Below are 15,534 nucleotides of genomic sequence, written 5' to 3'. Positions count from 1 at the left end.
CGGGGGTGGGGAGGGGTGGGGAAGTGATGGGAGTGGCAGGGGGTATGACAGAGATCCTGCAGGACTTTGATGTTTTTAGAGGACTTGGGCTCCTCTGTCCACTCCTGGAGCAGGTGTAGGAGAGCAGCGTGAACATCAACACATTTCAGAATAAAAGAGAATAAAAAGCTCATCATGACTGCTGCCTCTGGCCTGTGCTCTGGAGATGCTGGGGTGCCTCGGTTTCCTGTGGTAAAGCCAACAGGTACAGAATGGCCATGAAAGAATTTTTAACCATGGCAGGAAAGAGTAGATTATCTGGAGATGCCGGGCACTGGAAAGTCATGTGAACAATTCACAGATCTCAGTATTCTTATTTGATAAATGTTAAATCAGGGTGGGTTTTTTGTTTGTTTGGATTTTTTTTTTTTCAGCTATTTAATAATTTAGTTTTAAGCTTCTCCTAAAGTTTATTTATGGTTTTTCTGTTTACGTTTTTACTTCTGATTTTCTCCCTTAGGACAAATCTTTCTCCTTGGAAGCCTGGGATGCCTGTAATCCCCTTTGAAAAGTCTGTTTTCTGAAAGTGAATGCAATCAGTTCATAATCATTACCTCCCAGGTGACTGCCAGCTTCCTGCCCAGTGGTCAGTAGCCCTGTCACCCTTGGGAGGTGCCAGGTAATTACTGGATGCTGGGTACAGCATCACACTGGCCATGAGGTGCCATCTATAACCACCAGACCTCAGAGACTTGTTTAGGTTGGAAAAAACCTCCAGGATCGAGTCTAACCCTTAACCCAGCACTGCCAAGCCCACCACTAAACCATGGCCCACATCTACCCAGCTTTGAAGCACCTCCAGGGATGGTGATTCAATCGCCTCCCTGGGCAGCCCGTTCATATTTTCACTGAGATGTATAATGTTCGCAGCAGATGTTTCACAAGCTGGCTGGCTCCTTGTAAACACTCCTTTCCACACAGCCCAGACAGGTCTTTCAAGAGCTCCTGGCTCTTTTCTGCCCTGCAAGTTTCGTGCAAATTCCTGATTCCCTGTGCCTGGTTAGAGGCACCCAGCGAAGGCAGCAGGGAGGAGCAGGACAGGCAGCTCGTGCATTCAGGACACCGGGGCACTTTCCAAGCATGCACAGCTGCTGGCTCTAACCCAGACTAACTACCCTGGACTCGCCCAGCCTCTAGCAGGGCTGGAGAGCAGTGGTGCCTGTCCAGCCCCTCCTCTACAGCTGGGTGAGGTCAGAGTTGTCACCTCCCTCCCTTCAGGTGTCGTTAGGCATGTTAATCTGCAAAGCCACCCCTAATTGCTCAGCTATAACCAAGCCAAGCCAGCCGAGGTGGATTTGCTGACAGGGGTGCAAGCATTAGCATTTCCAGTTAAAGGTCTTGGAGAAAGCTTTAGGATTTAAAAATAGCACCTTCCCGGGAATAGGCATCGCTACAAACAAACCTTTCAAAGGCCACCACGCTCCAGACAACAAACTGTTGGGTAGGAATTGCGGGGGGATGATAGGGATAGATTGTGACAGTTTCAGGAACAGGCAGGACGGTGTAAATGTGACCCGATGTCCCTGCTCCTCAGCAGCACCCGGGGCAGGTGCCCTGCGCGGAGCGGCGCGGCTTTGGCTGGAAGCGGACGCATCTCCGCGTCAGCCCAGTGCCACCTACAGCAGCCGGAGCAGGGGCTGCAGCGCTCGGCGAGCCCGAGGGAGCGATTGCAGCCCGCTCCAGCAAAAGGCGTGCTCGCGGGAGCGGCTGCTCAGGAACTCCTTCATTAGGACCGTGCCGGTGAGAACAATGGAACGGAACCTTTTGGCTGAAGGCCGGCAGCTGTTGTGTCTGCTGGTGCTGATATTTCTAAACCTCCAACAGTTCCTTCCCTCTCTGACCTGTCCTGTTCCCTGCTGTTCTGCGTATTAGATGCACTTATCCTTCTTTCCAGGGAAGAGACGGATCCCTATGAAGTGAGGAAAAGTCCTCCCTCAGGCTTGTGCCAGTGTTTTCACTCATTACTTTTTTCAGTCAGTAACTCAGAAATGCCAATAAAACATGAGGCAGTGCTTAGGTGTTTGAAATAAATGCATTTAAAATGACACTTCCGAAGTGTGACTTCTCTAAGTTGCACCACTTGCTTTTTGGGGAAGAAATTCTGTGCAAGAATGAATCTTTTCTCTAGGAAGATATTCACAGTTTTGGTGCATTTACAGCCAGAAACATCTTTGAAATCTAAAGCTACATAAATACTCAGGAAAAGACAGCAGACGTAGGCTGCAAACTGTATTATGCTCTGGGCCTGGACTAGAAAGATCGCCTCTGTTCTGAGGCCATCCTCTCCTATAGAAATAGCCCATAAAACACTGCAACTAGTTCAGTTTACACACACACACATCTATATGTATGTATACATATATATTATTTTCGTGTTCTTGTGCAGATTCTTAAAAAGATTCAAGCACTTCACCTACTTCTCTTCTGTTGAAGGACCAGTCCAAGCCCTGTTGTTATTCAGCTGTTTTCAAAAGGATACCCTTTGAGCATGTGAAAATCCTGAACTGCCAGTGAGCACCCCTCTGGCTCTCCAGACACAATAATGCTCTAGGCTAATCCTTGATGTGGGAAGACCCTAGAGCAAGTGCTTTTTCTTTTTTAACTCACCAGCACCTAAAAAATTCCCAAATAAACTTGCCAAAGCATGGAGCTGGTTCAAGGTACAGCTGTTGCCCTCTAAGACAGATGTAGGGCATTTCTTTTAATTCTGGCAGTACTGAAGATGCAGTTAGTCAATAATGCTTGGTGCTACTGATGGTTTAAAATATTCCAGTCCTTCTTCACCAACCAGTGTTTTTATGTAATCCTGCTTCTGTTGTGCTGGCACAAATTTGTTAGAGCCACATCAGGGAACTGCTCTGGTTTAACAAGGAACCCACAACACTAAAGGCAAGTAGGTGACACACAGAGTAGGCTTGGAAGTGGCTGCATCAGTGCAACTGGAGCCAGAGAGCAACTGCAGCGAGGGGAGTAACTTGGGAAGGTGTTGTTGCCAGAACACACCTTCAACATGGTCAATTCACTTTTGTCCACACTCCCCTTCCCACACTAGAGAGGAACTTGAGTGTGCTCAAAGAGCTGAAGGCTCTCTTGTCCTACACCCTGTCCCTGCCTTTTAGAGAGCTGGTGACATCAAAGGCTTGCCACCCAGGCAGGGACTGCCAGCATCTAACATCCCCACCCAATGGATTTACACCAGCAAAACTCCGACATGCTAAAGGTGACCTCCCAAGCACCCTGCATCCCAGTTTCCTAATGAAACACCCAATGAACACACTCATTTCCTTTCCACACAGAGTCCACTTGTCCTGTCACAACCTCCATGAGATGTGATTTACAGAGCCTCAGTGTTTCTCTTCTCCCCTCAATACACTGTGGAACAGATCCCCAGTGTGCAAGCACCGTGTCTATGATGAGAACCTTCCCACCTGTCCATCCTTTCCGTTACTCCTCGGGATGCTAACAAAGCTTGTGGAGGTGAGTTCAGAAGCTGGGGATACTCAGTTGAAAGGATACCAAGAGCTTTTATTTAATGACATCAAATACACATGCAAAAAAGGTCAATATTCCCAAATCTAACCAGAGGTTTTCCCTTTAGGGGGCTTTGCAAATAGGGATGGCTTGATCTGGTCTCTAGACAGACCCCTCACTGAAAAAAGCCTTGCTGCTCTTTCCTTCAAAGTGCCTCCACATTTCAGTCCCAAAGACATCAATCCCATCTTCAGCTTCTCTAAACCCAGGGCTTCCAGCTCAGCAGCAGAGTTGAACGCTAGCAGGTCTATTGGTTCTACCTCCTGAAAAGAGAAAACCATTTGAGAAAAACATTAAAGAAAAACAGGAGTTCAAGCAGCATTTGGACAATGCTCTCAGGCGCATGGTGTGATTCTTGGGGCTGTCCTGTGCAGGGCCAGGAGCTGGACTTCCACTCTTGTGGGTCCCTTAGACCTCAGAAGATTCTAGGATAATCCCCAGGGAAGCTCAACACTCGCAGGAAAACTGAATGAAAAACAAGTTCACCATCTTGCCCAGCAGTTCAGTAGCTTAACCTTGGCTTCCAGAGGCACAGCAAAGCCGACAGCTCCTTTTTAGCCAGATGCAGAATATAACTAATACATCTCCAGCAGGAGCAGGAAGGAGAATGAAAAGTTATTTCTAATGCAGTTATGCTGTAATTGAAGAAATTGATTAAAAAGCATCTCTGTTTAAAAGATTAACCCCAAAAAACAAGTTGTGAAGTTCACATCTCATCCTCCCACTAAAAGAAAATACAGATTAAAATTTCCTTTTCAAAGGAAATCGGTGCATTTGCAAAATGACTGAGCGCAAAATGGACCCCTACAGAGAGTCTAGTCCAATCCCAGGGCCTTGTCCACAAAAACCATAGACTAGACAGGGCAATTCAAATGCTGGAATTTACTAACCCACTATAAAAGACACCAAAATCTAAGCCCATTTTGTTCAATATTTAAATGCACATACTGGCCTTACAGTCTGTACAAAGAGACTTCAGAGCAAGTAATAACAGCAGTGAGGAGGAGAGCATTCCCCTTATCACTCAGCAAAAACAATTCTTGCCAGAAGAATCAGAACCTTTGTCTTGGTAAGCAGACAAAACCCCAACTGGTTGCCTCATTATTCTCACCCTACTTCTAAAAAAAAAAAAAAATATTCGTCAAGGACTACTACAGAAATATTTCCACCTGCAATAACAATCTGCCACAGCATTGGTGGAGTTTCCTGTTCTAGGAATAGAAAGTCTAGCAAATACTGAGCAAAAGGTAAACAGTGCAGAATGGTAAACATCCTGTTTAAAACATGCCAGCTCTAATAGCATAGTAGATGACAAAGTTCTAATTGATCAGATTACATCCTGTGTCTTTTCCCCACTGAACTGTCAAACTTTCACACATCAGAGTTTGGTTGTTGCCAGTGGCAGACCTTCCACCCAAGGTGAAAAAAGGCAGAAAATCCCAGTAACTCCCTAGCCTGAAAAAAAGACTTACATTTCGCTTTATTGCTAGAGTAAGCCCAGATTCATTACCCCAACAAATCTTTAACAGTAATATTATGCAAGGACCCATAAAGCAGAAGTATTGGCACCCTCTGCTGCCAAGTATCAGTTGGGCTTTCATCAATCCAGTGGGAAAAGCTACATTGCTGGAGCTCGCCCCCTTCTTCAGCTCTAAAAGCACCTGAAAACACACCACATTTTGTACTGCCTCATACTTACTGTGCTTTGTGACTGGTTTGTTTCCTGTGCCTTAGCAGGAACATTTTCTTGCTCTTCTTTCTGAGCTTGAGTCACTCCATTCTTTCCTTGGGCCATTTCCTTTGGGGGCTCTGTCATTTTGCTGTTTTCTTCAGACAGAATTTCAGCCTGCCCATCTGTGCACACCTCTCCCTGCAGATCTCTTCCAGGACCTTCTGGCTGCTCCAGTGGTTTCTCACCTGCACTGGTAGATGGACTGTCCTCTGCTGAAGCCACAGAGCTGCTTGAACACTCATCTGAATTTCCAACACTTTCATTAGCACTGCTGCCTGATGGACAACTTCTGTCAGATGCACAAGGGGAAGCATCCTTATTGTCATCCTCACAGCCTGAGCCTGTGGCCTCATCCAACCCTGGCCTGGCACAGGGAATATGTTACAAATTAACATACATCTATCTTAACTTCTTTTCTTTTAAATGATTTATTTTAATTGCCACATTTCTTCTTCCAAAACAGAGAGATACGAGGAGCTATTCTAGCAGCTATTTCAGTTAGTTTAGCTAATGGAAGAGCTGTCGATATTGAAAAGCACCTAGAAATGCCCAAACAGGTATTACAGCATTCCCAATACAGAAACGACTGGAATCTTTGACTTCTCTGTCATGTTACATTAACTGAAAGATGCCAGGGAAGAAAAAGAATACTTTTAAGTTCATTGTAAATATAATTCGTTTATGAAGGACAATAGGAAGTAGTAGAATATAATCACTTGGAAGGAGTGGAGGAAAAAAGCGTCTATTCTTGCAAATTAAGTTTGTCCACTCCATCTGGGACAGAACTATAGGAATGCAGAAATGTTTACTTTCAGTCCTTTGATTCTATTAGTTGAGTTTTCTTATTTCTATTTCAGTCTACATCTCAGATTAGACTCTGCTTACTTGTATGTAACTAACTTTTCATCCTTTTTAAGGCTTAAGACTGGAGTATAAAAAACAAGGTATAACCCTTACCAAGGACATTTTCTTTTTTCAGATTTTGTTTCACTCTTTCCAGGCTCACCCGGACGCTTCCGACTCTTGCCACTTTCTGACGACACTGCTTTGCTGGCGATAACCTGCAACCCTTCAAAACAAATTTGAAAGTGGACTTCATCAGTACACGACTCAGACATGTTGTAAATTCTACTTATCCTTTCACTTCAGATGCAATTTAAAACACTAATGGGAGAGAATCACCATCGGTGATATAGACTCAAAGCTTGAACATAAATTCAGTAGCAGCAAAATCTTTCCTACATGGATTTACTGAGGCACAGAGTCAATTAAAATTGGATTCCTGAACTGAACTATCACGTTCTTCATCCCATTCAGCCTCAAGTTTCACTATCTAGCTGACAGCAAGAGAACAATACAGGGATAAATAAAGTAACTGCAAAGACCAGGAAGTGAAACAAGGTATTCTGCAGTGGGATCCAATGTCTAATTTTTATGTACAACCCCGTTATAGTTTCACTATAATTCTTACAGCTAAAACTAGCAACACCACCTTCAGAGAATCTGGCTCTTACTACAAGGTGACCTAGCAAAGCAAGGTGAAGCATCACTTGTATCGTGTCACGCAGTTCAATGGAATTCAACAGACACTGCAGACAAAGGGCAAAAATTAAATCAAGCAAAATTCACTGAAATTTAAGATGCCATTCAACTGAAAGAAGCCAATTCATTTTTAAATTTTCCTACTGGAGTGAGGCTAGAGAGGCTTTCAGTGCGCTGTGCGCCCCGAGGACAGAGGAGGCCGGGGGCAGTACCGATGCGCAGGGACTCCTCCTGGCGCTCGGCCATCTCGCGGTACTGCCGCTCGTACTCGGGGTCGGTGAAGGCGTGCCGCGGCTCCGCCAGCTTCCGCTGCAGCCTCTCCAGGCGCCGCTGCTCCTTCTCCGCCTCCCGCTCCGCCTGCTTCTTCACCCACTCAGCCATCCTGCACACGACACAACCACCAGAATCAGTGCCTGGCAGTGCAGTGCCTGGTGTGACGGCAGCTCCTGGCTCTGCAGTTACAGAATGCTTCCACCACCCGCCAGGATGGGAGGCAAGGGAAAAGACAACAGGACCCAGCAGAATTACTGAGGAGACGGACAGAGATTCTGCTGCAGGGAACAGAGCAGGGTTTATTTTGAAACCCAGAAAGAGCAGTTAAGTTCACACAACCACAAGACTTGCGATCTTGCAGCTTTAGAGAGAACTGTGAGAATTCCACATGTGGAATCCAAGAAGTGCAGAACAGTCCCTCAGCCTCAGGTTGCAGTAAAATCACATCTATTTTTGCAATAATAGAATTACAGTCAGGAAAGCCCGGTTGGCTTCCAGTCCACCCACACTTAAGATTTCACTTTTGCTCTTTTTAGTATTCAAAATACCATTTCATTGCTACAACAGGCTGTCAGTTGACCTCTTTTGTTAACAGTGAGCTACAGGATCAGGTTATTTTATAATTTCAGCTTCTGACAAAATGCCTTACGCTTTCTCGTGATTGACATCCCGCAGTCTCCTTCCACTGAGATCTCGACAAGCCTCTCTGTTTGTTGTCTTCTCAATCTGAGCACCAAGGGCTCGCAGCATCGACCCAAAGCCTTCCAGAGAAAAAAAGTCATCAGGAATTAGCTAAACAAGAACATCTTGTCAACAGAAGGAGTCCAGCTTAGGTTGAATTCTTTAGTTCTTTGGCCACTGAGATCTTGGCATTTATATGGTTTTGGTTTTTATTTTTTTTATTTTTTCAATAAGAAAAGATAAAGTCAATTAGGTCACATAATACACTCAAATCACAGAATATTTGTACCTGAAATATTTGTCCTAAGTGACCATTGAATGAAACTTGGGAGCCTAAGATGACAAGTCCTTGTTGAAACAATTTCAACTCTGAAGTCACTCTGGTACATGTTAGAGACTTCTGCTAATACAGGTAAGCTGAAAAGGGATGCGAGGAAGATCTGGACTGCAGCTTCCCTGGTGAATCCTCAGCTTTGCACAAACACTTTGGTTTTAGCTCAGAGACTTTGTATCAGTCACACACACAACAAGAGAACTGCCAATATCTGAGGACTCCTGCTATCAGTATGGACTACAACACTGCAGAAGTCTTTTTAACCTAAGAATCTAATCACTAACAAGCAGATTAAACAACAAACCTCCTTTTCCACCACAAAGCCTCGGCTCCAGGCTATAAATGACCCCACTCTGCAACTCATCTTCATCATTGGCCAGTCGCCCATTACACTTCACATACAAGCCTTCTTCTGGGATATTCTAAAAAAGCAGCAAAATTGAGTCAGATCATTAAGCCAGAAAAAATGAAATATTCTCACAAAGAAAATCATTAAGCACTCATGTTTCCTTCCTTCCAGAAGGGAGGCAAAAAAATCAGACAGTCTGAAAAGCATGAACATTCTCTAGCGGTGCTTGTTTTAATTCCTGGTTACCAAAGGATTGAACACAGTCTAAATCAGCTTGTAAACATGAACGGCAAAAAGCTATACTATGGGAAAAATTCAGAAACAACCTGTGATGAACTGACCACAACCCTCATTCCCTGTCCTCCAGTGCCGCTGGTGGGAAGATAGAACCTGGGAAAGAGGGAGTGGAGGAGGCAAGGCGTTTTTAAGATTTATTTTACCTCTCATAATGCAACCCTGATTTTGGCTGGTAATAAATTAAGTTCATTTCCCCAAGTCAAGTCTGTTTTGCCCATGATGGTGACTGCTGACAGACCTCCCCGCCCTTAACTCGACCTTTGACCCCTTTTGTAACATTTTCTCTCCCCCGTTCAGCTGAGGAGAGGAGGGAGAGAGCGCCTGGAGTTTTGCCAGGGTCAACCCACCACAATGCGTATGTATATAAACACACACATCTATATACTGTAGATAAGAGACTACAGGGCTCTCTCACAGCAGACCCCCCTGCTCAGCTAAGCGACAGCAACGACAAGCAAGGCGCACAGGTGGACATCGCCACCGCCGGCCCGCGGGCGGCCCGCGCAGCGCCGCCGACACCGGAAGCGCAGCGCCTCCCGAGGCCGGAGGGCCCCACCCCCGCCTCCGGCCCCCCGCTCCCCCGGCACTCACCAGCTCCCGGGCGCGGTCGCGGCGGAGGCAGAGCACGGAGCGGCCCCCGGGGGGCAGCGGCAGCGGCCGGGCCCGCGGCCCCAGCGGGTCCCGCACCCACAGCGGCTCCGGCCCCAGCGCCGCCATCGCCACGGCCCCGCGCGGTCACGTGACGCGGAAGCGGGCGGAGCGATCGGGCAGCGCCCCCTCAGCCCCGCCCGGCCGTGCTCAGCGCCGCTCGGCCCGTTTTTATGTCGCTTTATCTTTTGGGGGTCCTTATGTAAATGGTTAAAGGCGAATCTAGGGAGCCCTGCCGTTCCAGTTCACGGAATTAGTGCAGTCCCGCCAGGCTGTGCAGCTTTTCCAGAGCCCGTCAAGGCCGGAGCAGCGGGGAACGCGCGCCGTGTCTCCCCCTGGCGGCGGCGGCGGGAGCGGCAGCAGGAGCGCGGGAAAGGGAGCGCTCGTGCCCCCTCAGGGAAGGAAGGCGCCGCGAAGGCACCGCCGAACACCGCAGCTGTGGAAATGCAGCGGAGATGGGCAGCCCTGCATTGTCCGGCCAAACGCCGTGCGAATTTCACGAGGATTTGCAAGGCGACGGGATCCGTCCCTGTGAACCCTTCTCCTTGTTTACTCCCACACGCGGTTTTGCATAGGGATGGGAACAGGCCCAGAACTCCGGTGTCTGGGAGCGATGCGCCTGGGTCGGGGCGGTCCCAGACATGAGGACAGACTGGGAGATAAATTCATCGGGAGCTGCCCTGCGGAGAAGGATTGGGGGTTCTTGTGGGCGGAAGGCTGGACAGGAGCCAGCAGTGCGTGCTTCCCGTCCAGAAACCCAAACACATCCTGGGCTGCGTCAGAGGAAGGACAGCTGGCAGGTCAAGGGAGGAGTTTCGTCCGTCCCCTTTCCCCTGTGACACCCCACCTGGAGGGCTGTGCCCGGCTCGTCCCCAGCACAAGAAAGGCAGCCTGTTGGAGCACATCCAGAGGAGGGCCAGGAAGAAGCTCGGTGGAGCTGGAGCACCTCAGCTATGAGGACAGACTGGGGTAGTTCAGCCTAGAGAAGAGCCGGCTCCGGGGACACCTTGTTGCAGCCTTCAAGTACTTAAAAGAGGCTTATAGAAAAGAAGCAGAGACAAATAGTGATAGGACAAGGGGGAATGGTTTTAAACTAACAGAACAGAGATTTAGATTAGATGTTAGGAAGGAGTTCTTTACACTGAGGGTGGTGAGGCGCTGGTTGCCCAGGGAAGCTGTGGATGCCCCATCCCTGGAAGTGTTCAAGGCCAGGCTGGATGGGGCTTTGAGCAACCTGCTCTAGTGGACGGTGTCCCTGCCCATGGCAGGGGCTCAGAACAAGATGATCTTTAAGGTCCCTTCCAACTCAAGCCTTTCCATGATTCTATGATTTAATAACATAGTCACATAAAATGTATTTAAATCAGTGAAAGTTGATCTGGAGTAGGAGTCCACAGTCAGCTCTTCATAACATGTGGCAACTACCTGTAAGAAGGAGACTGAAGAATTGGTTAGGGGGGGGGGAAAAAAATAAAATATATATATATATATACACACACACACACACACACACACACACATATACATATATACATACATATATATATATTTAAAAAATCACACTTCTACCTGTCCAGGAAAGTATGTGTACAGAGGTATGGTGGACATCCAGGCAGTGTAACCACTGCATTCTTTGGTGGTTTCTCTTCCATGTCTTCAATATAACCATCCAGATAGAGGATATTTGAAGACAGGTTGCTCCCAGATATCTCTGGTGGGAATTGTTTCAAACACTAGCAAAGATGTGGTTGGACTGTCCTGAGCCCTGCAGTGTGATACACCTGTCACTTTATCTCCAAATAACAATGTTACCTGCAGTGCCTTTTTGTTTAATGGCAGCATGGGCAAGGACTCACGGTGTCATCTGCCCACCACGAGGTGGGGGCTTCCCTGCCAGGGTGGCACCTGGCACCCTGAAAATCCCTGTTAGCAGGCAAGATAGGCTCCTGTGCTGGAGCCTGCAAATTAATTCAGCTCTTGAGCACGGTGCTGTTTTAGAAAGATGGGGGTTGTGTCTGAGCTGCTTGGCTGTTCCCGAAAGTTTGGTGACGTGGCTGTCCCACCCTTTCAGCCTGCTGAAGAGCCGTGCTGCCTGGCCAGGCCTGTGCCAGCATGGATAAGTGGCTCTCACACCTGGCTGTCTTAAGCTGATGTGATGAAGGAGGAGGAAGCTGGGGAACAAAGAGGCAGAGAGATGACTTGAAGTGGAGACTTCAAAATGTAAACAAATTAGTAATAACTTAATTAAGGGGATCTCCCGATGGGTTTGTCTCGGCCAACTCACAAATCAAACATCACCCACCATTTCTTATGCTAAAATTTGAGCTAAAATATTTTTTAAAGGATTCCGACCCAATCCAGACAATCCCTTACTATCTTTATTTGCTACAAGTTGATATTTCTGAATTATGTGTCACATTGACACAGTGGAGCCACTCAAACCCTATGTGTATGTAGCCTGCAAAAGCTGTGGTTATTTTTTGCTGAATCAAGCCCAAATTCAGTTGACATTGTATTTTAACTCACGTGGCTTGCCATCATGCCACACATACAGCTTGTTTCATGCCACAGATATGATGTTAAATTCCACTAGATCTGGGGTATTTTTATTCATTTGTGGTACCTGATTGAAATGTAATTGGTGAACGTGAGGTGTGCGTGTGTACATATGCAGATGAATAAGTATTTTCTTCGATCTGTGGGATTTCACTTGCATTCTGAGGGCATGAATCATTTCCTCCTCTGAAACTCCTGTTCTTGGCATGGAGGGTGTGGAGCTTGCCAGTACAGGCCAAATAGGTGGAGTTGTCCAGGAAAGAGTTGGGCCACAGAGCTGCCCTGTGGATGCTCTGAAGCAGTGTAATCCACAGGTTGTTTGATCCGTGTCTTTTCTGAATGTTTCAGTCTGCTCTTTTATCTCTGGGGTATTGCATCATCTCAGTGAAAAGTGGACCTGAAAAGAGGCCCCAGTGCATCCTGAGAGAAGTCCATCGCTGACAGCAACCTGTCATTCCTAACTCTGACACCCAGATTCTGCCCACAAGAGAGCAGATAGCCTGTGATAGAGCTGTGATAGCCTGTGAGCAGGGGAGCTGACAGCAGTGGGGTCATGCTGACACAGATCAGGCTCTTTGGCAGATCCTCCATCACCACCTTACACGTGGTTTTGGGCTACTAATGCTGTTGTCTGTCCAGTGCTGGGGTCTGTGCTTGGGTGATTGTCTCTATCAGACTTGCCCAGATCCTTGCACACAGACTACAAGCAAGCAGCATTTGACAAGCAGAGGAGTGGTTTTCTCTCAGCTCAGCCCTACAGCAGACCCCGCTCTCAGGATTTATGCAATGCCATTTAGCTGGTTCATGTCAGTGGGCGAGTGTTCCTGTGTCTCTTGTTCTTGATTATGCTTCTATTCCTAGAACTCATCAAAAGTCTATTGCCTTGCTCCTCACAGAAAAGTCTAAATAAGTCAAAAGGGCTGTTATTATAATTTCCCATTTGAAATGTATTTTATGAGAAGTGTTATTCTCTTGGTAAAACAATGAACACTCTCTGATTCTGCAGCGGTGCTTTAGACTTAGTTAATAAATCATGCTTGCCACTTTTCATTTAGAAAGGATTTCACAGACATAATTAATTAAACCTGACAGTATCCTTGTGGGATAAGTAAGTACTCTGAGTATTTCAATGGTGACACTCAGGCAAACTGGTTAGTCTACCTTATCAAATCAGTCAAAGGGTCAAGCCTAGAATTTAAAACTTCATGCTATCCTGACATAATTTAGGAGATGATACCACCTATCCTTTTTATATTTCATCCTGATATCCATGTGTGTGATGCCTGAGATGGGGTGGGGTTCTGTGACCTGCAGTGTGGGAGACCAGGCTGTGATCTGTTTCAAATCTATTACTTGATTTGACATGGAACACAGATTTTTCAGTCCATCTGGAACCATCAGATGTGTTACTGTCAGGACACTGCTATTCACTCACTTGTTCGTTCATTAACCCTCATTGTTTCCTCCAGTGTGTTCCATTTTAATGGCGGTATCAATTCCTTCCAGTGTTTTTTAACGGTCTGTCAAGACCAGGATCACATTAATCAAGACCATAATGAGGAAAGAGTAAGGTACTCGCCGGCCCTTGTCTTCTAACCTGCACCTGAAAGATGCTTGTGGGAGTGAAGAACACAAAAGCAGTTGTTCACGAGGGGCCCAGACTAGCAAGGATGGGTCAAGAGTTGTTCCGATAAGAATTCGGTGTTTCTCACTTCTGAAAATGCTCGTAGACACAAGTAAGAGAAAGGATGGAAGACTTCACTGGAAGTATGAAACAGATGCGTATGTTCCTTTCAAAATATTCTAAGTGTGCAGAGATATTAACAAAGGTGAATTTTGTCTGCTGAGGTCACTTCCAAAATTTGAAAAGACTTCCTTTAAGAGTGGGGGATTTTGTCTGCTAGGCAGTCAGTCATGTACTGTCATAAATATATGGAAGTGGATCATCTGGATGTATTTTCTTTTACATTTTAATGGTATCCTGAAGGGTAAACTCCACATAATGTATTTGCAGTTACATGTGTTGCATGCTTTCATATTATTTTTATATGGAGGATAAGGACAGGATGAAAATAAACCTGTGTGTGCATGTTCTTAGGACAATAACTAACAGGCTGTATGGACATGAGGGAATGTTTTTTACTTCAGATGATATGACATCATACTGTTTGACAAAAATGTAATTAACTGTAATGAATCTAAGCTGATATTTGCAAGTGCTGTTTAGTCAGTTGCTTCAGTTTCTGTGTGGTTGGCACAAGGGGGAGAGACAGGGTGTTAAAATACCTGAAACTGGGATGGGAGCAGGTGGGGGAGAAATAGAAATGTTACTTATACATTGTATGAATGTAATAACTACTGTTTAATAGTCTTATTGTCTCACAGGGAATGCCTGGATTTCAATCTCCGAACAAGTCTGGGGTGAGTGGATGGATTTTTAATTCTTATAGCCCATAGTTGTTACTAGTGCAGATACTTTGAGATAATCAAGATTTTAAGGTAACTCTAAACCCAGTTTTACCCTCACATTGGTCCCTTTGTTGTGCTTAACACCTTTGTCTCCATGATACGCAGGGATATTTAAATTGTGAGTTCTTTCAGGGGAGGAACACACACTGCTCTGCACATATGTATGTGAAGAACCTGAGAAACCAAGGTCCCTCTTTGTTTGGCCTGAAATATCATCAACACAGTCAGCCTTGTTAGTGTTCCTAATAGCAATTTCAATTTGGCAGCAATAGTTTGAAATGAATTGGTTAATTAGACACCCAGGTAACACTGTAGAAGGTAACCCTTCAGGTTCTAAGAATTCCTTTACCTTGTGTTCTCTCTGCTTTGCTAATCTGAATGCCCAGATTTGGTCTGTTCTGGTTAATTTTAACCGAATACAGCTGGAGAATGCTGAATGGGTCACTTGTAGTGAGCAGTATATTTTATACGAAAACAAACCAAAACCATGTCTCTGCCTCTGCTTTTGCTCTCCCTCTAATGAAGCTTTTAATTACAGCTTGCAAAGGCACTGCAGAGACATTGCTTAATTACTAAATCTCTGTGTAGGGACTGGGTTCTAGTTTCCTAATTGGCACCTATGTGCTTGACAACTTCATAAAAATCCAAAGTTAAGAGTGAGCATAAGGTATGAAATTTGTATATTATATACAAGGTAGATCTCTGTTGTCTGTCAGACCCCTCTGCCTTAAAGTTTTTAAGAAATGGGAGAGAGAGTGAACATGGTATGGCTTTGCTTGTATGGCTTTATGTGAATTCATCCCATCATGACACTGTCTGCAATAATTAGACCAAAATTACACTCTCCTTGAAACGATCAGCTGAAGGGGAAAAAAAAATAAAAATTCAGGTATCCTGATTTGTTTTTCAACTGAGATGAAAACTGATTTGGAAATGTTCCTTGCTAGAACTGAAGTTGCATTTCCAGTAGTTGGGAGGAGCTCCCAAATTATACTACCCCACCCACGTCTGCCTGCTTTCGGTTTACCTGGGGAGACTACAAAGGAACAGAAAGAAGAAAAGAGGACAGCAACAAAAGGGAGA

The 15,534-nt window shown here is 45.8% G+C and overlaps 1 protein-coding gene across 1 annotated transcript; it reads right to left on the bottom strand.

Moving 5' to 3' along the window:
* Nucleotides 1-3,543: 3,543 nt before the first annotated feature.
* Nucleotides 3,544-9,513, bottom strand: SDE2 (SDE2 telomere maintenance homolog). Its single transcript, XM_040060436.2, has 7 exons — nucleotides 9,370-9,513; nucleotides 8,437-8,554; nucleotides 7,767-7,878; nucleotides 7,057-7,226; nucleotides 6,260-6,371; nucleotides 5,270-5,666; nucleotides 3,544-3,833 (listed from the first exon to the last, which is right to left on the bottom strand). The coding sequence occupies exons 1-7, from the start codon at nucleotides 9,493-9,495 to the stop codon at nucleotides 3,615-3,617; spliced, it is 1,254 nt and encodes a 417-aa protein (XP_039916370.1). The 5' UTR covers nucleotides 9,496-9,513; the 3' UTR covers nucleotides 3,544-3,614.
* Nucleotides 9,514-15,534: the final 6,021 nt, after the last annotated feature.

This window comes from Hirundo rustica, chromosome 3, assembly GCF_015227805.2.
Source record: "Hirundo rustica isolate bHirRus1 chromosome 3, bHirRus1.pri.v3, whole genome shotgun sequence".
Lineage (NCBI taxonomy): Eukaryota > Metazoa > Chordata > Aves > Passeriformes > Hirundinidae > Hirundo > Hirundo rustica.
The sequence above is the reverse complement of the archived record's forward strand: the minus strand, read 5'-3'. Positions and strand labels throughout refer to the sequence as shown.